Source organism: Danio rerio, chromosome 12 (genome assembly GCF_052040795.2).
Source record: "Danio rerio strain M-AB ecotype USA chromosome 12, GRCz13ab, whole genome shotgun sequence".
Lineage (NCBI taxonomy): Eukaryota > Metazoa > Chordata > Actinopteri > Cypriniformes > Danionidae > Danio > Danio rerio.
Genome location: NC_141032.1, coordinates 31,480,058 through 31,505,136, shown reverse-complemented (window position 1 = coordinate 31,505,136; position 25,079 = coordinate 31,480,058). Strand labels below are relative to the sequence as shown.

The following is a 25,079-nucleotide window of genomic DNA, read 5'->3' as shown; positions in this document are numbered from 1 at the left end:
ATTATTTGGTAGTTTGGTCCTTTATTTCAATAATTTGGCAACCGTTAAACGTCATCTGGGAAATGGTTTAAATTTCTGCTTAGTAAAAAACCTTAAGTGTTTAATATTCGACGACACTACATTTAAAAACTATGCTGTTGAGTGTGTAAGGGCATAAGTGCAAAAGGGGATAGTGTATGGTGCTTTTTACTCAGATCTATACTGTATTTAATAATTAATGTCACTAGTGCAGCTTAATGACTAGAAAATGTACCTGTGGTGCACAATGTATGTCATGATAGAAATTAGCAGGCAGAGCAGCATCACTGCAGTGCAGGCGTACACCACTGGGTGCAGATAATCCCCTGGATATGGAGGAAAGGACAGCACCCTCTTCAAATCCTGTCAAGAAAAACACAACAAGGCAAAATTAAGCTATGAAAAACACCAAATGATAAAAAGCCTTTATAATGCGTATAAAGCGGCAGCAGTGTGCTAATTTGTTTTATTATATTATTAATGCATAGTGCTGGTGTCCGTTTCTAGTTAAAACATCTGCAGACTTTTAATTGACCCTTCGTATTGCTTTATTCATGTAGTGCCAGAAGCAATCAGTCTCTCTGTGAATAATGCGTGATGGTTTGGATCCACAACATAAATTAAGCTGTTGGATTAAAGAAACTGACCAGTGAAACGGTTATATCTATCTAAATGTGAAATGAAAAAAAAGGAAGCAAGAGGGAGGGGGAGAACTGAAGAAAGAAAAACAATGGAAGAGAAGAGCGTTGTCCCTGTGAGTCAAAGACTACGCCCCCATACGCATCAATCTCTTTCAGCATGTCTGTTTTATCACCCGGCCCCAAGATCCCCTTTGTTTTGTGCCTGAAGGGCTTCTTCCCCTCTGTAAAGCAGCACCACAGATGTACATACATATCTTTACACTCTAATGGACTGAATATGCTCTGTGCTCCACATTACATCAGCCACTTTTACTTAGTCTTCATTTTTAAATGTGTGACAAATATTCAGAGCTCATTCAACATCATCTTTGCTAGTACAGTGAGTTATATTTAGGTTAAAAAAAAAAAAAACTGAAAGAATGCCATCCCGAACAAGATTGCATATTTTAATTGCTTGATTTTTGTTTTGCATGTAGTTAAAGGTTAAAGATTGACACCAAGTGGTTGAACTAGGTATTGCACTCTTAGTTTAAAACACTTTTTCACTCTGCCCCCTCCTCTGACGACGTCACACAAATGCAGATTGCCAGATTGACGACAACAACAGAAGCAAGCATGCCTGACTATCGAGCCAAACACTGTGTCCTATTTACAAGCAACAACATGCAATAGAAGGATGTTGAGCTTTCCATGATAAAAGGTGTTTTTGTCCTAACCATCAACTAAAATTTCTGTTAGAAATGGCTTATAATTCTCACGTCTGAACAACTGCATAACTGTATGACAATGATTGCCTCAGGTACTGATTATGTGCTTTATTCACTGGTAAATGGTAATAATGTGAGTTTGAATGTCATTTTATGTAACATTTATTATCATCCTGAAATCAGCATCAGATAGTTTACATCAGACCTTGAAGATAAAATGAACACAGTTGAAATTAAACTTTAGAACTGTGACTCAGCATGAATCAGTCCTTCAGCATGTACATTTAATAATGTTAAAGCAGTTCAATATGTATTGCTGCGCACCATTCTGTGCTTCTAAAAGGCTGAACTTAAATGTTCCTGTCGTGTTGCATCTAGTGCAGCCAAAATGCAGCCAAATTGCTTATCACTGCAAATCTTGTCACATTTCTTGTTGTTAGTACACTGTAACAATGCAACCTGCTCACCCAATGTTTAAATTCATGTCATTTATTATATTTGTGAATTTAAAACCATCTCATGTGGAACTCTGAATCTGCATCTCATTTCGGAGGCTGCTACTGTCCACTAGAGGTTGCGTTTTCGGCCTTGAATTCATACTTTAAAAACTTTCATGACTGAAATGAAATGCACTGTTTTCCACCAAGCCAACCATGGGTGCTGAAATATAGCTGGATAAGCTGGCAGTTGGTGGAAAACAGTGCATTTCATTTCAGTCATGAAGGTTTTTGTTGCGTCTAGTGCAGCCAAAATGCAGCCAAACTGCTTATCACTGTGAATCTTGTCACATTTTGTGTTGTTAGTACACTGTAACAATGCAACCTGCTCACCCAATGTTTACATTCATGTCATTTATTATATTTGTGAATTTAAAACCATCTCATGTGGAACTCTGAATCTGCATCTCATTTCGGAGGCTGCTACTGTCCACTAGAGGTTGCGTTTTCAGCCTTAAATTCATACTTTAAAAACTTTCATGACTGAAATGAAATGCACTGTTTTCCACCAAGCCAACCATGGGTGCTGAAATATAGCTGGATAAGCTGGCAGTTGGTGGAAAACAGTGCATTTCATTTCAGTCATGAAGGTTTTTGTTGCGTCTAGTGCAGCCAAAATGCAGCCAAACTGCTTATCACTGTGAATCTTGTCACATTTTGTGTTGTTAGTACACTGTAACAATGCAACCTGCTCACCCAATGTTTACATTCATGTCATTTATTATATTTGTGAATTTAAAACCATCTCATGTGGAACTCTGAATCTGCATCTCATTTCGGAGGCTGCTACTGTCCACTAGAGGTTGCGTTTTCAGCCTTAAATTCATACTTTAAAAACTTTCATGACTGAAATGAAATGCACTGTTTTCCACCAAGCCAACCATGGGTGCTGAAATATAGCTGGATAAGCTGGCAGTTGGTGGAAAACAGTGCATTTCATTTCAGTCATGAAGGTTTTTGTTGCGTCTAGTGCAGCCAAAATGCAGCCAAACTGCTTATCACTGTGAATCTTGTCACATTTTGTGTTGTTAGTACACTGTAACAATGCAACCTGCTCACCCAATGTTTACATTCATGTCATTTATTATATTTGTGAATTTAAAACCATCTCATGTGGAACTCTGAATCTGCATCTCATTTCGGAGGCTGCTACTGTCCACTAGAGGTTGCGTTTTCAGCCTTAAATTCATACTTTAAAAACTTTCATGACTGAAATGAAATGCACTGTTTTCCACCAAGCCAACCATGGGTGCTGAAATATAGTTTGATAAGCTGGCAGTTGGTGGAAAACAGTGCATTTCATTTCAGTCATGAAGGTTTTTGTTGCGTCTAGTGCAGCCAAAATGTTTCGTCTAGTGCAGCCAAAATGCAGCCAAACTGCTTATCACTGCGAATCTTGTCACATTTTGTGTTGTTAGGACACTGTTACAATGCAACATTCTCACCCAATGTTTACATTTGTGTTATTTATTTTATTTGTGAATTAAAAACCATCTCATGTGGAACTCTAAATCTCATTTCGGAGGCTGCTACTGTCCACTAGAGGTTGTGTTTTCGGCCTTGATTTCATACTTTAAAAACCTTCATGATTGAAATGAAATGCACTGTTTTCCACCAAGGCAACCCTGGGTGCTGAAATATAGTTGGACAAGCTGGCGGTTGGTGGGTTAGATGTGCTTTCACTGTCCATGAGAGTGAACAGATGTGAAAACAATTTACTATACTTGTAGCAAGACAAAAACATGAAGGCACATTAGAAGATATGTGAAAGAAAAATAGCACTGTCATGAGGGAGGTCATGGCCGAGAGCTGAGGGAACGTTAACACTCATGTCACCGGTCTTTCTCCAGTCCCACAGCTCTCCTCCCTCCCTTCACACTTGTGACAAGTACAACTTCCTGAAATGTTTTAGGTCTCAAATTATGACCGAAGGGAAATCTGGTCACTCCTCTAAAGGATAAATGCTCGAGCTGTATAACTCAGTACCAACGATGGCAAAAGTACACCCAACTAGAGATCTGCGCGGGACTAAATTTTGAATCCCGCTCCCGCCCGCACCTGTCAGATTTTAGCCCGAACCCGATCGCTCCCGCTTATATTAAGCATTTGTTGTCCCGCTGCCCGACCCGCCCGATCCGGCTATAGAGCGGGGGAGAACAAAACCGAAAATCACCCAGTGATACAGTCCAGACAGCCTATAACAAGCTGTCTGTATAAACACACACACTCACAGCACCAAGCACACACACACACACACACAGACAAAGCTCTCTCTCTCATTCGCGCGTGTGCGCACTAAAGGCTGATTTATACTTCTGCGTCAAACACCGGCGTATGCTACGGCGCTGACGCATAGCCCATCGCCGTGGCCGTTGCCGTCACTGACGTGCACCTCTCAAAAATTGTAACTACACGTCGCAACAACGCGTAGCGCAAGCTCTGTGATTGGTCGGCTTGCTAGCGCCGACGAGTCTGGGCGGGACCGAGAGCCGCGCGAATGGCGCGAGCGATTGTTTACAAGTGTGGAGTCCCGTGAAGGAGCTCCGGATGGAAAGTTTTGTTCTTAGTTTACCTCATGGTTAAAGTTGTTGCACGTCCGCTGGTTCCTGCCTCAAAATGAGCGAGTTTGAGTCACTTGTACATCCAGGAAGTGTTCAGAATAGCAAAACAGAAGCGAAGAAACTCGACACAGAGGAACATTTACACCTCACTGCCCACTAGCGTTTCGGAAGTGTTAATGCAGACCAACGGAGACAGCGCGTAGAAGTATAAATGCCCAGCCACGCGCGTTGCCTGCGCCGTGAGTTGCGCCGGTCACTTGACGCAGAAGTATAAACCAGGCTTAACACACACACACACACACACACACACACACACACACACACACACACACACACACACACACACACACACACACACACAAGCTCCAAGCACACACACAGGCAAAGCTCTCTCTCTCTCATTCGCGCACGCGCGCACACACACACACACACACACACACACCTCTCATTCGCGCGTGCGCACACATACACACACACACACAGCAACAAACAAGCTAAACACAACATCGTGCTATTTCATTTACACACATACATACGCATGCTCGCTTGGGAGTCGGGAGCGATATTGCTAGACAGCCCGCTCCCGTCCCAAATTAAACCCATTACTGACCGCTCCCGTGATTTATTCGGAAATTTAAGTTTCAGAAAAATAAATAGTGGAGTAAAGTACTGATTCCAGTAACCGGCAGCTAGCTCTCTGCAACTCTTGCATTGTCATCTACTAAAGCTCAGTTCAGTACCTAGACGGGAGATCACATGGGAAAACTAGGCTGCTGTTGGAAGTGGTATTAGTGAGACCAGCAGGGGGCGCTCGACCTACAGTCTGTGCGAGTCCTAATGCCCCTGTATTTTGATAGGGACTCTATACTCCTCAGTGATTGCTGTCTTTCAGATGAGATATTAAACCGAGGTCCTGACTCTCTGTGGTCATCAAAAATCCCAGGATGTAATTTGAAATACAGTAGGTGTTTAACCCAGGGATTTGCCCTCTGTCCATTATGGCCTCTTAACCATGCTTATATCATAATTGGCTTCATCCCTCGGTCTCCTCTCCACCAATCAGCTGATGTGTGGTGCGTAAAAGCAATGTGTAAAGCAATTTGAGTGTGCAGAAAAGCGTTATGTAAATGTACGGAATTTGTATACCTATATAAAATCTACTTAAGTACAGCAATAAAGTATTTGTACTTTGTTACTTTCCTTCTCTGTTTATTTATAAAGCAATTTATTCACCTTCTTTTGAAACACAGAAGCACTTAGGATTCATTTGCCTATGGGTAAATAACTATGAATAACAAACAGCAGTAAATGGTTAAACTAATTACGAAACAACCCAGTGTGTTTATGACATTAATATTTAAATATAATAAAAAAAGAAAATACCAGTTTGTAACATCAAGCAAAACACTGAGCAGTTTTGCACCGCTAAAATCAATGGAAGCAAATTAAATTACAATGGCTGCACAAACTGAGAATGGATACCATTAGATCGTGATGACTGAACACAGAAAATCAACCTAAAAGAATTTCAGCATCAAACAGGTAAAGACCCAGAATAAAACCGATTACATCGATGCCAAAGATTGCTAACAGTTAGAACTATTTTATATAGTTGCAAGTGGTCTTAAACTGTTAGAACAACCTAGCTGCTGTCCCGAATTAATGGATTGACGCAAGTTCATTCTTCTATTTAGCTTTAAGTACATAATGGCCTTTAGAGAGACTGGATCCTTGAATAAACCATTTCACATGCAGTATCTAAATGTAAATATATTATATTGTATATTAGATATATATTATTTAGACATTTATATAGACATTACATTAGGTGACACTTAAAAATGACCATTAACGCTGCGTTTGGCACCGCGGCGGTATTAAGGGATTAAGAACGTGTTTTAAGTCTAACAGCAGTTTGTAAAAATGTCACCAGGGGGAACAAAGGGACAGAATGTGAATGTACAGAAATATACAGTAGCTGTATGGCGTTTTCTCAATGACAAATGTCATGAGCGCAGCATTACAAGTTGAGAGAGAATTAATGTAATACGAGCAATCGAATCTCGTGCACAAAACTTCATGCGCGCTCTCGCATATACGCTGTTCAAGTGTGAATTGGCTGCTTTTGCTCAGTGAATCGATGCGGACTCACAATTTGGGCCTTTTGATCTCCATGAAAACTCCTGTTAAATTAGTTATCCCAAGAATGTTGATATGATTAATTTAGTGGTACTACTTATTAACAATAACCAAAATACTAAAGCGTTAAGATAAGTTCTAAAATACTAGTGTTTTGATGTATAAGGTATAGCATACTGTATATGTTATAGTAGGCCTATTTACAACTTGTTAACAAATGCTTCAGCATACTGTAGCATTAATTATAGTGAACTCATAAAATGTAATCTAAATTAAAGCTTTACTACAGTAAAGTGTGGTGAAATATATTATAATATACCCTACAGTTGTAGAAAACTGCAGCACTGAGTCATTTCTTTATATTACTAGTTGTTGTGTTACCATAGCAATTACAGTAGGAAATTACAACACCCGATCCATTGAAGTACTTTACTATAGTATGGTTCAAAACACTGTACATGCCCATAGATGTGTTTAGGAGCCCTGAGGAACAGTTTTTCCTCAAAGTGAAAGGAAAATGCCCTCCAAAATCTCATTAACAATGTGACGAAAGCAGAGACTAATTCACTTATTTGTAGTTGCCATGATAAAATGGGATTGAAAGTGACAGTTATATGAAGATTGAAAAGTACAGTAACACCTTCTAAAAATGTCCCCCCTATTTTCTATTACAGTTACATTTCTGCTTGCGTTAGCTATAATTTGGGTAAAATGTTTTATTTGATTAGTATGGTGCACCTTTTGCATGCTTGATAACCGTTTTTAAAATAAAACGCATCCAACGTTTATTCTTTGTGTCTTTAAGTGTTACAAAACAAACATTAAATAGCTCATTATATAACCTACAGGCAAAAATGATATGGTTTATTGAACTGAAATTGTAACGTGTAGGCCTATTTTTAGTATTTTGGTTATTGTTAATAAATAGTACCACTATATAAATTATATTATAACATTCTAGGGATAACTAATTTAACAAACTCTGGAGAGCAAAAGGCACAAATTATGAATCTGCAACATTTTAATGAGCAAAAGCAGACAATTCATACTTAATCAGCGTATATTTTAGAGCGCGCGTGAAGTTTTGTGTGATAGCAACATATATATAAGAGCACGTGTGAAGTATTGTTCGTGAACAGAGGAAATCCGTGCGCTAGCAAAGAGATTAGCTCGCTCCTATTACATTATTGTGACTTGTAATGCTGCTCCCATGACATTTGTCATTGAAATAAAGCCATATAGCTGTAAACACCTTGCTACTTGTAAATGAAGATGAAGTAATGAAGTAAAGCATTATAATTCCTTTATTAAACATTAAAAATGTTAACAAACTTTATTATCATTGTAAACTTGTTAAGTGCAATGAGGATTCATTTTGGAAATTAAAAACTAAAGAAATAAAAGACAAATAAAAGTACAAACATACAGTTAAAGTCAGAATTATTAGCACCCCTGAATTATTAGCCCTGTTTATTTTTTTCTTTAATTTCAGTTTAACAGAGAGCAATTTTTTAAACTCATTTTTAAACATAATACTTTTAATAACTCATTTCTAATAACTGATTTATTTAATCTTTGCCATGATGACAGTAAATAATATTTGACTACATATTTTTCAAGACACTTCTATACAGCTTAAAGTGACATTTAAAGGCTTAACCAAGGTAATATAACTAGGTTAGGGTAATTGGGCAAGTAATAAAATAACGATGGTTTGTTCTGTAGACTTTCAAAAAATATATAGCTTGAAGAAGCTAATAATTTTGACCTTAAAATGGTTTTTAAAAATTTATTAAACTTTTATTTTAGCTGAAATAAAACAAATAAGTCTTTCTCCAGAAGTAAAAATATTATCAGACATACTTTGAAAATTTCCTCGCTCTGTTAAACATAATTTGGGAAATATTTAAAAAAAAAAGAAAATTCAAAGGGGGCTAATAATTCTGATTTCAACTGTAAATACACGAATGAATAAATAAATGAGTAAATAAATAAATTAAATATATAAAGCAGTGTTTTAGCTTAATATAGAAGGATTGAAAATGTGTTAGTTAACTTAAAGTGATAGGACTAAGACACTCAATAAATAAGCTTTTTTTCATTTAAATTGTCTTTGTTAATGATATTTTTCTCATTTTATGTCTTAACTATTGTACATAAATAATAAATGAACGATTAAGCAGGCCTAAATAATTATTTATTAAAGACATATTAGACATGTTAGATGTATATTACCTTTTTTACATGAGTGGATGTAAACCTATTGGAGAAAACATCCTAAACAAATCTGTAACCATTAAAACAGCCTAGAGATAGTTAATTCTATTGTCAGTTTTACTATTCTGTTGTTACCAGGGGCACTTTAATAAAATATATATATATATATATATTTTTAAATATTTAAACTATAAGCAGTGGAAAAAAGTGCTTATTATAACATCAAACAATAAAAAAGCAAATTTAATCCTAAAATATAGTTTGTCTTTCACTCTTTAAAATAAAGGTTCTTTATTGGCATTGATGATTCCATAAAAACTGCTTTCCGTTGCACAAAATGTTCTTTACAGTAAAAAAAAAAGGTTCTTTAGAGTATTAAAATGTTCTTCACACTTTTTTGGCATCACTGCAAAAAGTCCTCTCTTTATTTTTTTAAGTGTTATATTACATGATTTAGCTTGACAGTGTTTTTGTACTTGGGTCCATTATGTCCCATCACCCAGAGTGCATGTTCGCTTCAATCCAAGGTGAGATCAGCACAATTGCTGCCCATTAATCAGTTTCCCATAAAGCATCACTCAGTGTCAAAGTATTGATCCTTTGACCTCAGTTGTTCGGCAAAGATGCCACACCTTTAATGCCCTAAGACATCAAACCACTGTTGCGCTAAAAGTTCATTTTGATTAATATCAAATCCATTAGTGCATCCTAGAGGAAGCCATTTCAAACAGAATGTCCAATAAAATGCTTATCAATGCTTTGGGGTAAGCTATAGTGAGAGTTTGTGCTAAATAAAGATCTAATCAGTGTCACCTTAGTACAGGAAAAAAAACTAGTAATTTTTACACAATGCCTGCTAAAAAAAGCAATGTTTGTCATTCTTTTAGGACAAGTCAATTTCATCACAAACAGAGCCAAAGCACTTCTGTGCAAACCAATAATTTGCTTGTAGGAAACCTTAAAATATCATGGTCAAAATAGAGTCCGCCATTGAGGTTGGGTAAAAATAAACTCCAGCTGATGTCTGTGGTGATTAGACACAAGCACAGGCGACACCGCAGCCTCACAGACACACACACACACACACACACACACACACACACACACACACACACACACACACACACACACACACACACACACACACACACACACACCATTGCTCATCCACCCATCCACAGCAGTCTGATGCGATAGTGACTACTCTTCAAGTTCTGTGACCATCCACCCCTTCCACTGACAATAAACTGAGTAACTTTGTTAAAGAACATTGTTGTTCCAAAGTTTGAGGTTTTTAAGATTTTCCTGAAAATCTGTATTTATTTATATAAGAGCATGAATTAGTATTCAAGTGTTTAGCATTTAGGTGTTTAGAATATCATATAATTCAGAATCATATATTCCATCAGTAATCACTACTACATGCTGATTAAGTGCTCAAAAACATTTATTATTATTAGTATTGAAATTGAGTTATTCTGCATAATATTTTAGTGGAAACAGTGACATCTTTTCAGATTTTTTTAATGAATAGAATTAACTGTATTGGTTTGTAACACTATGGGCTCTATTTTGACAATCCAGGCGCAAAGTCCAAAATGCAGGGCGCAAAACCATTAAGGCCGTGTCAGAATCCACTTTTGCTATTTAAAGGATGGAAAAATCCGCTTTGCGCCGCGGTGCATGATCTTACAGGGTTAAGCTTATTCTCTTAATGAGTAATAGGTGTGTTTTGAGAATAAAACAACCAGAGTCTCGTCTCCCATTCGCTTTACGATTCGGTTGCATTGCGCCATGGCGCATTTGCTATTTACATGACAGACTTTGTAAGTGGAAAAACTGAATGCTTCTTCACTAGAGAGAAAACAGTTAAACAGAGCATCTGCAGGCGAGAATGAGAGATGAGCCTCCTCATTCTTTACTTTCACTTTCACTCTCGTGGATAGGGAAGTGTGTTGTACGCCCAGATATCCATTAGTCTATACATTATTAATTTTGTTTAAGCGCAAAGGTTTGTTTCAAAACTATTTCAAAATTCAGTTCTAATTTCCAGCAAATGAATAAATGAACAATAATAACGAAGTGTGGTCAAAAAACTGAGTTATATCCAAATGCACATGCTATGCCCCATACGGTCTAAAACCTGACAGGTGGACAAATCTAAGTTTTTTTTTAATAAAACAAATAAAATTATGCATATAATAAATACTACTACTAATAATAACAACATTACACAAAAGCAAATTGTCATGAATAAACTAACACTGACACCGTTATTGTAAGTTTGTTGGTTGGTAAGGAAGGAGGACATGGACCCGTTGTTGAGTATTTTACAAATTGGTGTCGAGGGGACATATACATTGACCTGCTGCAGAAGCAGGAAGTAGTTTTAGGTATACTGTAAAACCCAAAAAGTTAAGGTAACTCAAACGATTTGAGGAAACAGATTGCAACAAACCATTTAAGTTCAAAAACTAATCATAATGAGTACTGTGAACTTAATCCATTTGAGTAAACAAAGCAATTTGAGCACAGTAAAACCTATTAAATGAAGTAAGGCAAGAGAATAAGTTAAGGCAACTCAAATCATTTGAGAACTGATTGAAACAAACCCTTTAAACTAAACAACTAATCTATATGACTACTGTGAACTTACTCCATTTAAGTTGAAGTAATTATGTATTTTATTAACTCATTTCCTTCAACACTAAGTTTAAAAAATTTTCATATGAGTAGAAATAACTTTCAGTAAGTTTTCAGTTAACTACACTCATTTTAGTTGATAAAGTTGACTGTTGGGTTTTACAGTGTACTAATTCTGAAACTTGACTGATGCAGTTTCAATTTACTATAACTTCTTTGTTAAGCTGCTTTGCCACAATCTAAAAATGTCAAATCAATGTAAAAGTGCTATAGAAATAAACATGAATTGAATTGATGGTGGCATATCACAAGGCCTATGTAGAATCCATTTGAACCTTTGATTTGCTGGCATGCATCTTTAAAAGTAAAACAGAAGAACTTGCTGTCTAAGGTTTTAAATACGTGTAGCAAAGTATTAGGGGTGAAAGTGCCGGGGTTATCCAATTTGTATGAAATCAGGTGTTAAAGAAAGCCCATCAGATTACATCGGATATATCCCATCCTCTTTTGGATTCATTTCATATCCTTCCCTAAAGATCTTAATGTAGGGTCCATTTGGCAAGGACCAACAGATTTAAATTTTCATTTGTTCCTTGTGCGATTGATTTGCTGACTTTTAATGGGGAAAGGTAGCCACTGTTTTTGGTACTATTAATGTTGTTCAGTGTTTGTCTTAAGTGTATGGTATGAAATATGTGTTGTAAATCTAATAATCTGTAAAACAAATCATCCCAAAAAGGGACAATAAAGTTTACAGTAAGAGTAACTACATTTGTAGCATCCATAGCTAAATAAAAACATAAAAAATATAAAAATATTTAACGGTAAAGGTAACCTGTCTATCAATAAATACATGTAATCAAACTCCAGCAATAAACCTGTGACCATCCATATTTATGGGTGAATGAGATTTTCCACAAAATATTTTTTTCTATATACAAAGAAAGCATAATAAATGCAAATAAATTGCCAGTTTTAAGGCAAAATAATAAGTAAAAAAATAATAATACAAAAAGCCAACATACTCATTCTGACCTATACTTACAAAGTCCTCATACAAATGTTAACTAGACAAATATTTACAATTTTGTAACTTGAAGGAGAGCGGCAAAGTAAATAAATGACAAATAGTTCACATTCCAAAAGGTCAGGCATATAAACAGGCTCATTCTGAAAAATGTACAGCTATATACATTTCTAGAGAGCGCCAAATACGTCCCAGGAGGTATGCTTTTTGCATTTTTTGTTTTCGCAAATCCACCAGAGGCCGCTTTTTGTGATCTCTAAATTCTCTCACGAGTGCCATTCATACCTGTTGTTTTTGCGTAAATCCACCAGAGGCCGCTGTCGACTGACTGACTGCCTGACTAAATGACAAATCCACCCACCCTCCTCCTTCCTTAAACCCAACCAATAGTGTTTTCAAAAGCACAGGTTGACTCGCTCACCCACTTCCCTAAACCCAACTGACAGTTTTAAAAGGCAATCCAGAAAAAGAAAAGCCCTCGTATGATTTTACCACATTTTTAGATTTTACCACGTTCTCACCCTGTTATTCACTTGTCTATTTAAATTTTTGGGGGTTTTTTTTGTCTTACTCGCTTTTCGCCAGACTAGAACCCCATCGCAGTGGTCAACTCCTCTCTGCATCTCAAGTCCGCCAACATACACAGCGAGCTACTGGTCAAACTGGTAAGCGGTCAGCTGGTAAGCGCAAAAAGAAACGGTGTCATACAATCACGTCTGTTCATTTTAAAGACAAAATGCAGCCAAACGTACTTCTGGCTACATAATTTACAATCTCCAGAAACGTATAGGGGGTCATTTTCAGAATGAGCCTATAGTTGCAACAGTTGCTACACTGAATGACATTCTAGTGGGCGTCTTCTGTAAACCTGTGTATTTTACTATTTTGATGCTTGAATACACCATTGTCATCTTTCCCTCATGTATTTATAACACAACTGAACTGAATCACATGACTGGACTTTGTAAAGCCACCCAAGCCTCTGTCAACTCCAGCCAAACAGCAAGTGGAAAAAAAAGGTCAATGAATAAAAAGTGGGCTCTGAAGAGATGCCATTTCAACTCTCAGCCAACAAAGCATGCAGAGTGGAAGAGGATCATTGCTCGCTCAGTAGGAACTGCTATCATTCTGCGCACTGGCCCTCTTTCTTCAAGTAGACCAGTTCAGACCACTTTTGGTGGCAGAAGAGCAAACGCTATCCATCAAAACATGGCAGACTTGCAGAAAACAAAATGAAATACACAATGTGAATGCTAGAGGGGATAAAGCATGACATCTAAAAAGCTGTTTTACAACGTGTTCCATTGAGAGACGAACTGTTGAGATTTTGGAGAAGGTGAACATATGAAAACTGACAGATCCAATTCTGAAGCGAATAGCGACGGTGAGACAATAGAAAAAGAATCGGCTGCTGTCACTAGTAAGACACCATGCGTTCTCTCTCGGACAGGCTGTGCTTGGATTAAATATGATTAGTGAAATAGCGTCAGCCTATGGCCCTTAAATTGATTAGGGTGCAATCGTACGTTCGGGGGCCAATGTGATTGACATTTTCACACTGTCGTCTGAGGAAAGTGATATTTAATGAGCCATTGAAATTGATTGATCAACGCAGCGCCTTTACAGCAGGCTGAAACTGTTCAATCTCATAAAATGCGTTGGTATTAATATGATGTTATAAAGATTGCCGTGGCTCCTCCATATTTAGTCTCTGATGCGTCTTGAGCATTAAAAGTGTTCTTGGCTTCTCCTTCTGTGTGCCTCAGTGAGCATGCTTATCTTGGAGACAAAACTTGGTCAATCAGTCTGCTCCAGTACACAGACTCATCTTTCCAACTGAACATGACTGCTTGAGTTTGTTGCAGGCGTTTACAGATATGTTCATAAACATATACCAAATGTGTACACTCCAATTTGCACACATGCAGAAGAATGCTGCAAAAACACATGATCTAATATATAAACGTTAGATGCACCAACGAGCTTGCAAGTATAACAAGCTGTTTTAGCATATTATCACATTTAAAAACATTCTGATATCTTTTATCATTCTACTAATACTCTTTTTTTAATAGCTACTTGTATATTTCACATAAAATTATGGTAATTATTCATTAGTTACTATAGCTACTGACTGCAGTCTTATTCATTACATAGTAGTTGCTAATGTTGGATATATGTACAACTTATTACCAATTGCATTGCTTTATTGCATTTCTGCATTGGGCTCTGACATACTTTCTGCTACTTCATACTGTGGCCGTGGTGGAGGCAGTCGACCAATCGCAACAGACTGGGTCATCGGTCCAATTAGCGTAAATTAGCTTTGCGCTAAGGAAGGGTTTAGGAACAAAAGAATCGCTTAACAAATCATATGGGAGTCGCTGGGATAATTAGGTAAAAATAAATACATCTTATAAGGCAATGAAAGTGTTTTGACCTTGCATGCATTAGGCATAGGATGATAATAATGTTCAAGGTATACTGCGGTTTGAAAAAGTCAGGGTTTTGAAACCGCCTAAATGTTCTGCTATACCATTCTTAAGGTACGAGTAAGATTTTTTTATTTACTTTTTTCAGTAACTCCAGCAGAAAAATCCAAAGATGGGATTTTAAATTGTAAAGATCAGTGTTTTTGAAACAAATGAAGGCAGCAGAAGTCAATTAATCTTATGAATTATTTATCCTTGCATGTTTACTGTTACAAACTATTATAAATCTTTCAAAAAATTAAATATATTGTTTTCAAGGGGCAAAAAGTTTTTTACCTAGACATTTAAAAAGAATATATTTTAAGAGCAGTAATCACAATATCGTGATAGCATGAAACTGTGATATTTTTATCCAAGGTTATCATACCGTCAGAATCTTATACCAGCCCAAGCCTAACAGGCATATAAGCCTGTTGTTGGAGACCCTTAAAACCAAAATATGACTTTTTAAATGCAAAATAAAGGCTCTTTAATAGAAAGCACATCTGTAACTAAAAGTAAGTACTATAGCATGAAAATAGACACTAGTATGTTTTATAGATTGAATGTCAAATCAGCTTGCCATATGTAAACACATTTTTTCTCTCACAAACAACACAAAACAAAAAGCAGTTTTTATGTGACGACTATCTTTGCGTTCTTTCTACAAACACTCTTTGATATTCAAGATTTCTTTTGCATATAAACAACTAAAATAAATTACTATGCGATCAATAATTAAACCGACTTTAGCATGCAATTCAATTTTCATTTCTGCAATGTTGGTGGTAGGTGGCCATGATCTTCACTGTAATCCGTGTGGAAAGGGTGCACTTGTGTGCGGTTTTAAAGAGCTGCTCTGCACATCTCTTGCACTTTCATGTCCTCTGTAATCTGAAAAAGCTTTTTTGCAAGGTCTAATGGATAATGTGGTACTTGTAAAAACATATTTAGTGTTTTTGCACAGCTCTCTAAAATGCTAAATTCTTATTGGGCGATTGCAGCATTTAGTAGTCAGTACATTGTTTGGTGTATAGGCAACACTATATAACAGAGCTCGATAAGAAGATAAGTCTTTGGTTTAAAATCTTTGCAGAACATTGATGAAACAATATTTTTTGCCCATTTATTTCTTTAAATACACTGATATTTAAATATCTCGAGAGCCATTGTGATCACTTAATTTGTAAATCTTGTAGAAATGAGATAATAATTATAATAAAATACCAATCCAGTGATAAACAACTTCATAGATTTGGAATAAATAGGATAAGCACTAAAAAAACTTTTTGCTGGCCACAATTAATTATACTTCACAGATTTATAGATGTACATTTATACAAATATGACAGTAAATAGTAAATATTTGGGCCAAAACTAATTTGTCCACTTATTTATTTATTTATTTTTTTTATTTATAGGAAAAAAAAGTAGTGAAACAATGATACACCGTCACTCACTCACATTTCTTTGGCTTATTCCCTGCTTTATCAGGAGTCGCCACAGTGGAATGAACCGCCAATTTCTCAAGCAATTGTTTTACACAGCAGGTGCACTTCCAGCTAAAACACACACACACACACACACACACATTCTCTCCCATTCACACAATACTACATTATTTTATCCAATTCATCTTTACAGCATGTCTTTGGACTCTGGGGGAAACCAGGGCATCTGGAGGAAACCCACGCTGTATAATAAGTTATCACACTAAATTGATAAAAATACATTGCTCTATCCAATGTAGGGTGTCCTTCCCTTACCTCCTTGAAAGTTAAATGTGAGAAAGATTGTGGAACTTATTTTAGTGATTAGAATAGTCTGTTCCGGCATATTTTTCAAAGGTGCCACAATATCAAACCACAATATTTGTAATTTTTTACAGAACTTATTTAACACCAGTTGTCTCAATAAGATAATTCCTAATATTTCTTAATGTTGTTTTAAGTGTAAATCCAACATTGGTACTGTGATGTGTGTTTTCTGGGACTGTGATGTGATTAAGACATACTGGAAAGAAATCCACAAATAAGTTCAGAAGATTATTGGTAGACCTTTTGCCCGATTTCCAGCTATTTATCTTCTGAATCGTAAAACTGCTCTACACCCTAGTTATGGACTAGAATCTGTGTAACATTCATTTGGTCAATATGTGGAAAAATCTGCCATTTTCTTACCCTCAGAAAAACTGACTTATGACTTCATGATCTGATGATTTCTGGCATATCTGTAATTCTCTATAGGAGTTTTTCAAGAATGTATCTAGAAAGACTTTTTTTATTTATTTATTGTTAACTGTACCCTTTACAAAAGACTTGAAATACTAGTCGATGGACATGTCATTGCAAAATATTTTAAATAAATATAAAAATAAAATAAAAAATACATGCTGGCAAATGGATAAATCCAGGGGTCTGATGGATAAGGGCAAAGTAATAAGATTTATAATGGCTTTTTTTATAATAATTTATTATAAAGGATTTATAATTGTAGATGTTTTATGATCTTTCAATTGAATATTGTTAATATGTCATCACATTTATTCTAAACAAACTTGAAATGATTCATGAAAACAACATACATATTTTCTTGCTCCAAAAAAGCTCCTTCCTATGTTTTAAAAACCTTTTTTCTTTTTCGACACATTTACAGAATAGGTCAGCTGTCATATAAAATATTGTAGGGCTCAGAAAAGTACATAAAATGAGACTTTTGTTCGTATGGAATAAATCATTCTCTTTATCAACAGATGTACCACCGTGAGGTGGCATTTTCCAACATCAACACTCTGATCAAGGTCCCTTGATTCACTGTTCTAATCACTTGTTTGTTTAAAAAAGATTAGAATCTTATCTTAATCTCATCCCTGCCTCCTCGCAATATGTCCCTGTTTTCAAAGCAAACCTACGCCCTTGCTGAGATCTATGTTCTTAAATTATTAGATCAAGGCAATTTCTAACACTGTCATTGACTGTAGGCCTAGCTGGTTCGGGTCTCTGTCCTTGGTGCTTAAAACAGATAAAGCGCTAAAGGCGCTCTCCATGGTGCTGCTGTGATCTTATGTGCTTTCTGTGTGGTGAAAAAAAAAACCTTTTGCCTGGTTGGCTGATAAGGATGACCTGATAGGCTGGATATCTTTAAAGAGGAAGCGGCGACAGGCGACGTCATACACCTATTGTGTACGTCATAACATACACAGTTAAAATCTCTATCCACGTCATACAGCCGCGAGTATAATTTGGTGCTGTCATAGATCTTTTTTTTTTTTAAAGTATAATTGGAAAAACAATGTAAAATCGCCTTTGCCTCAGGGATAACCAAGGCCACGGACACGCCACAGCCCCTTGTGATGATTAGCTGACAATGACAATTGATATTCATTGCACGCGCTCTCCAGCTTCCAGAGGCACCAGTGCGGTTTCCCTTCTCACTAAATCCCTTCTACACAATCTCTATACCGTTTTCAGAGATTCAAATACTGTGTGTCGACTACACGTAACTAAATAAACTTAATTTAACCGCGCAGGGGGACTGAGCACGCGGACAAATGGATCTTCTTTCTCTGCGGTGAGAAAATACGATAATCTATGGGGCGATACTATTGTGAGGCATCGCTTTATATCGGTAGGCTACATAACATCGGAGATCAATTCTAATTCCCGTAAACGCCCGCTTGTTTAGGGGGGGGGGGGGGGGGGGAATCTCTTAATTCACTGCCATTAGAATTAAACAGAGAATCTAAAAGAAAGTTTCTGAGTGCGTATAAAAGATTAAAGTTGTATGTTATATCATGAACTGCCCTAAACTGTAACTAAAAACATAAATTAAGTGCTCTGAATCACTCACCATCAGATCTTCAAAGTTTAGGTCCAGCTTTAGTGCAATAGTATCAAGTATCACAGTCGGTTATGATGTGGCCATCTGGCGCGTGGCCCTTGTGCACGCGGAGAGAAACGGCATTCCGACAGGCGCTGAGGGGGGGTCATTCTCCGACAGGAGAGGCTGTAGAACATCCGAGAAAAAAGCAGAAAACAAAGCGAACATCAACATGAACCATTCCTTGTTGAAAAACAGCTCAGAATGGACGAATAAGTTATTTGCGGAGATTTCCTTTGGGCACGTGCGCATTCGCCGTGACGTAAGTCTTTGGAAATATCACTCGTGCTAACGTTAAAGCACAAGCGTAAAAAACACCGCGACGACCTCATCATCACAACGTAGGTAGTGTAAAAATACACTAGCTCTACGAATGCGTTAAAACACTCTAGTGTCTCCAAAATCGTAATTCTATGACGAGCAGAAGCCAACACCCCTTACCTTCCACCAAAATGGCAAATTCAGGACTTTCATCGGAAAATGTTTTTAAATGAACGTGGCTGCGTGAATTTATGAGCCACCTTGGTGGATATCACTTACAGCACCAGAATAAGATCGCCAAAATAGGCTGTTATCTAAAACATAACGTTAACTGAATATATTCTTACCTATTTTAAAGAGAGCAACTGGTGTCGTTCCCCATCTTTACGTCCCATTATCTGATAGACTTGTCGAGCGTGAGGGCATATATACTCCATCTCCAAGGAAGACCAACATCAGGTCTTATGAACTGAGAAGCGATGAACCGGCTCCATTTTTCATACAAAATAGCGCATCGAAGTGATTTTCATGACGTTCGGTTCGGTTCGGTTAACAGTGCTTGAAGGTGCATTGTTCCGCCGATGCAGAAGGATCACAGCATTGAAATCCTCTGACAGGGTTTCCGTACTACCATGCACCGCAGCACCGACACTGAATCTTACAGCTTGAGATCAGTTCAACGAATGACTCCTATGAGCCGGTTCTTTTTTGTGAATCAATGCAAAAAGAAGCTTATTAGTCCGAATCTCAATTAAATGATTCTTAAGAATCGACTCTTTATAGTGATTCAAAACACATTTCAACCATTTAGAACAGTTACTGAATTTATGTGACTCACTTACTCAACAGCAAGTTTTTACTTTCGTCATATCTGACTCGAAACGAACCAAGAACTGTTAATGTTTCGTACTTAAAGGGACAGTTCACCTAAAAATAATGATACACTCAGGTCATACGAAGCAAAATTTAAGGTATATGTGCAAGAATTTTTTACAATGTTGTTTCCCACAGCCTGGGGCACGAGTTTCTTCTTGCATAATTACATATATCAACAGGGATGGGCAAAAATACATTGAAGTGTATTTTAAAATAAAACACCAAATACCTCAGTTTTACGTGTATCAAAATAAACTACAAAATACAGCAGCCACAAATGTATCAAAATAAAATACTGTATTTTTGTATTTTGAAAATACAACAAAATATTATTACAAAAGAGCATGACAATTATTCTTTATCATTCGATCAATAGACATATTTCACCAATCCCTTCAGCATCAAACTTACTTAGGGAGGTAAACACATCTCTGGGGGATTTTAAATCAGTTTCTCTGTACCTTGTTCACCTCTACTTCTGTACATGAGTAGCTCTCCATAAACTTTTGTTTCTCCTCGGCTTTAGCATACATTCTGTACAAATTTCATACAGTAAGTTCTGTCTTGAACATGATCTCTTTAACCCATGTAATTGTTGGGATATAGAACAATATCTCTTCATTGTGTTTCCATCCATTGCATGGCCAGTGAAACTGCAACAATCTCTTAAGAGACTTATATTTAAAAGGGTGAAATATGAAAAGGTTATTTATTTGTTTGTTCAATAAAACTACTGAAAACTCCAGTTGTAATAATTTCCAGAAATCATGTTTTTTGCAATTGTAGTTTTCAATGTACAACCGATATTTATAAAAATTGAGTGATAATTGAGTTATCTGTTTTTGCATATAAACTGTTCATATACATCCTGCTGCTGCTGTGTAACAGGGGTCTGGAGTTTTTGACCAATCTGTATAGACTGCAATATTATTAAATATTTGTGTTTCATATGCTGTATTGTGCAACTTTTACAACTCTCTTATTAACTGTATGAAGTATTGTAGAAATCACCACTATTAGAAAACTACTACTATTTGTACAGTCTATTCATTTCTCCAAGATTTTTTCAGTTCTTCTTTAACTGGAAATGTCCCAGATTGCCCCCTTAGTCAACACCAGTCCACCATCTGTACAGCATTTCTTAAGCAAAGATGCTGATCAAATTGTATACTATACTGCCATTGTATTCAATTCAATTCAATTCATCTTTATTTGTATAGTACTATTACAATGTAGATTGTGTCAAAGCAGCTTCACTTAGAAGATTATAGTGAATTGAAACAGTGTAGTTCAGTTTTGATTAGCTCAGTTTAGTTCAATGTGTTTTAATATTCACTGCAGGAAGTCTAAACACCAAAGAGTAATCCATCGATGAGCAGCTCTACAAGTCCTGAACGATGTAAGCCAGTGGCAACAGTGGCGAGGAAAACAAAAACTTCACCAATGGGCGAAAGTGAGGGAAAAAAAAAAAAAACCTTGGGTGAAACCTGGCTCAGTTAGCATGACCATTTCTCATATGGCAAAATGTCTTGTGGAGAGCTGCAGTCGAGGCGCCGGAGGCTGGAGAACGCAGGAGGTCAGTGAAGACTTGGCGGTCCCTGGAGTTACACAGGAATCAGTCTCAGGCTCTCTACTCCTCCATGACCACCACAGCAGCTGCTACGGCCTGGTCCGGGAATGTGGAAAACCTTGGGATCATCTCTTCACAGGTATTGGATCACTTCAGTGGCACTGCATAATCTCTGGGGGTCTAGCGATGAGTATCTCCAGGTGGAAATAGAGAATAAAGAGAATAATTAGCGTAGCCTGTATATTATTGGTCTTAACATTGTGCAGTATACTATTTTTACGATTGTTGACTTTTGTTGCCATTTGCCTTATTTACTTTTTGCGTGTTGCATAATTTCCATCCATACTCCAAGCATTAACCACCTTCTTAATCAGTTTTCTGTTCTGATCCCAAGCCTATAGACAAATAACTAAGAAAGCATCAATCTGAGGCCACATTTTTAAGATGTTATCATAAAGCCCTTCTTACAAAGTATTTTACAGTATTTTAAAAATACAAAAATACATGACACTAAAGTATTTTGATTTCAAATCCATTTTCATAAACCCTATCAAGTACAAATTACAAAATACTATTTTGTATTTGAAATACATGCATCATAAATACTGCCCATCCCTGCATATCAACATACTACAACATCTGTAATCTGAGAAAAGTCAATGTTTCAGACTATGATCAAACACAAATCTAACTTCTCTAACACAGGAACCATCATAAAAGATAAACACCAGTAGCATAAGTTCCATAAGCTTCATTACTCTCTCTCTAAAGTGCAGGTGTTACCATCTGCCTGCATTTTGAATCAAGGACCGCAAGGAAAATAAGTTTTGTTTTTTTAAAACTTTATTCTATATGATAATTTTGACTTTCTGTAGGGACTGAAGACCCACAATTTAAAGTCTGGTCATAAAAAGTTCTCACCACATTATATGACTTGTTTGATGGAAATATTTTAATGTCTTTTGACAACTGACCAACAAATATAACACTGGGGGAAAAAAAAGACAACACAATTCTCAAAAATCAGGACATTACAGTTGTGAAAAGACAACTTTTGTTCACACTGGGACAACTCTACAAGCTGTTTCTACAAAGTCCTTAAGGATTGTGGCTCTTTAAATACAAGACTTGGGAAAGAACTCTTGATATACAAATCCCAGAAAATCAATGGGAGGAAGCTTGGAAAAAATGTAATGTCCCTAACAGAGTAAAAGCAATGCAACTAAAAATTCAACATCGAGCTCACATCTCTCCCTCACGGAGGCACAAGCTTAAAGAGGAGTTGTCACCAATGTGTCTAAAATGTAAAACTGAGAAAGGAGATCTTGTTCATTGTTTCTGGCTTTGCAGGGAAATTCAAAAGTTCTGGGTCATGATTGAACAAGAAATTAATGGTATTTTATATATTAATATTGGTTGTGACCCCAAGCATATGCTGCTTGGGATATACAACGAGATTAATATGAACAAACAAACAAAACAAAAAAACACTTTGCAAGTTCCTGACATTTTGTGCAAGAAAATGTATTCTCCTACACTGGATAACAAAAGAAAGAAAGAAAGAAAGAAAGAAAGAAAGAAAGAAAGAAAGAAAGAAAGAAAGAAAGAAAGAAAGAAAGAAAGAAAGAAAGAAAGAAAGAAAAGAAAGAATCAGACTCCAATTCAGGTAAATATCCTGTTAAGACCTCTATCTTCAATGTATTCATAAAATGTGTAGGTGTATTCCTTATAAATAAATAATTATATACTTTTATTCCTTAAAAATATTTTCATGACTGAAATGTTAAGGAAACTTTATTATAAACAAATATTATGAAGAAAACTAAAACTGTTTATCAGAACTTTTGTGGGTTGAATATTTTTGATATTATTTTCTTTCCCCAAAGATGGCTTCCAATAAGTTCTCAGTTTAGCGTGGGATCTACCAGTCTGTAGGAGAGAGAATGTGAGTGTAAACTGAATGTCAGTCGCGTGAGAGGCGATGTCGAGCGCGCGCATTTAAAGTTGCCCACTGCAGAGGTGGATGTGGTTGAAACCGTCTGAGCTCACGGGCACATCACCACCGCAGCGCTGATTTAAAGAGACAACCTACCAGGTTTTACCCTTCACAAGCAGCGCATTTTAGAGAATCACATTGGGAGGTTTCACCTCACACTGTTTTTACCTAAAAGCCACACTGAAAAGAGTGTACGTCCAGTGGCGTAGTGCAAACTGCTTACCTCCCTGCATAATCAAAATGGTAAAAAATAAAATTAAATCAGTGTTTTTTCTACACAGAGAGGGTCATTCATCACTAGATTACAAGTGCTCCCATGTTGACATGACCAGAATTCATAAAAAAACAATAATAAATATGATAATAACAACAATTTATTAATATAATAATAATAAAACTTTCCCATGGAAAACTTTAACTGCACTACTGACATGCAACCACGATAGTACAAAGAGTAGACCAATAAACTTGCAGTAAATTAGTTCAAACAGCTAGGAATGTCCTGATCAGGTTTTTGCCCTCGAGTCAGTCATTTGATTTTGAGTATCTGCCGATAGCAAAACCCAATCCAACACTTCTATGATACATAAAAAAAATAAAGAAGAGGTAAGAAACAGACCCAGAATGCTCCTTATTTTTTATTTAATTCACCTTATTTTAACATTCAACAACTCTGTTAACAAACAGAGCACTTCTGTGAGGTGGCTTGAACAATCAAGAAATAATTAACATCAATTCTTCACTTTAGGTGCAAGAGTTAATATATAAAAAATATATATATAAAAATAATAGCGAATATAAAAACAAATAGCACCTCAACATAAAATATCCGGCAGACAATCCCAAGTTTACATATCTAACAGTTCGCTATGGCCATGTTGTCATCATCAACTTTATAATACCTCCAGAGCAGACATACTCACACTTTCTCTTTCAAGCTGCTTCCGTGTTCCACTTTGCCAGCATTTAACCAATAGCCTCTCTGCAACAGTGATGTCATGCTGCACACATTGCTGTCTCTGTGTGAAGACAAGAAAGAGGTCTAACTATCGATGTGTTAAAATATAATGAGAATATGTGTGTGTTTGTGTGTGTATATATATATATATATATACACACACACACACACACACACACACATTCATATACATATATTATCGAGTCCGTAACGTCTGATTCCGATAGAGTCTGAAACCGCATGATCAGATCTGGACATCTGTATAAACAGCATCACACAAACATTTACCTGCAAAATCCTGGAACTTGCTCCAAATGTTTAGGTTATCTTTTAAAAGTATTTTCATTTTAATAAACTCATTGGTGTTTTCAAAATGACAAGTCCTTTGTATTGTCCATAAACAAGGTAGTCATGTTGTCAATGTACCCATGTATCTCGGCTGACACTATGGTGGTGTTTTGAAACAAAAAGTGCACAAAGCTGCACTTTCCTGTACAGCACATCAATTTTAACAGTACAAATTGTCACTATTGCATTTTTGGACTGAAATCCTGTTTTGACAGTATATGGTTACACTTTTACAGGTGGTCTGCAATCCAGAAAAAACAAAGATTAGAG

At 36.5% G+C, this 25,079-nt stretch overlaps 1 protein-coding gene across 5 annotated transcripts in view; it reads right to left on the bottom strand.

Annotated features, from left to right (window-relative positions):
- adgra1a (adhesion G protein-coupled receptor A1a) overlaps positions 1-25,079 on the bottom strand; it is a 78,517-nt gene that overhangs the window by 17,274 nt on the left and 36,164 nt on the right. The window contains exons 2-4 of one of the 5 annotated variants that reach the window (XM_087276514.1): positions 24,653-24,719; positions 18,771-18,926; positions 254-381 (exon numbers count right to left, since the gene is read on the bottom strand). In XM_087276514.1, the coding sequence (XP_087132640.1) occupies positions 254-381; positions 18,771-18,773 (131 nt within the window). In that variant the 5' untranslated portion in view covers positions 18,774-18,926; positions 24,653-24,719. Of the gene's footprint in view, positions 1-253; positions 382-18,770; positions 18,927-19,408; positions 19,674-24,652; positions 24,720-25,079 lie in introns of those variants that run through there. The other 4 variants (XM_087276512.1, XM_087276510.1, XM_087276513.1 and 1 more) reach the window with 4 other exon arrangements.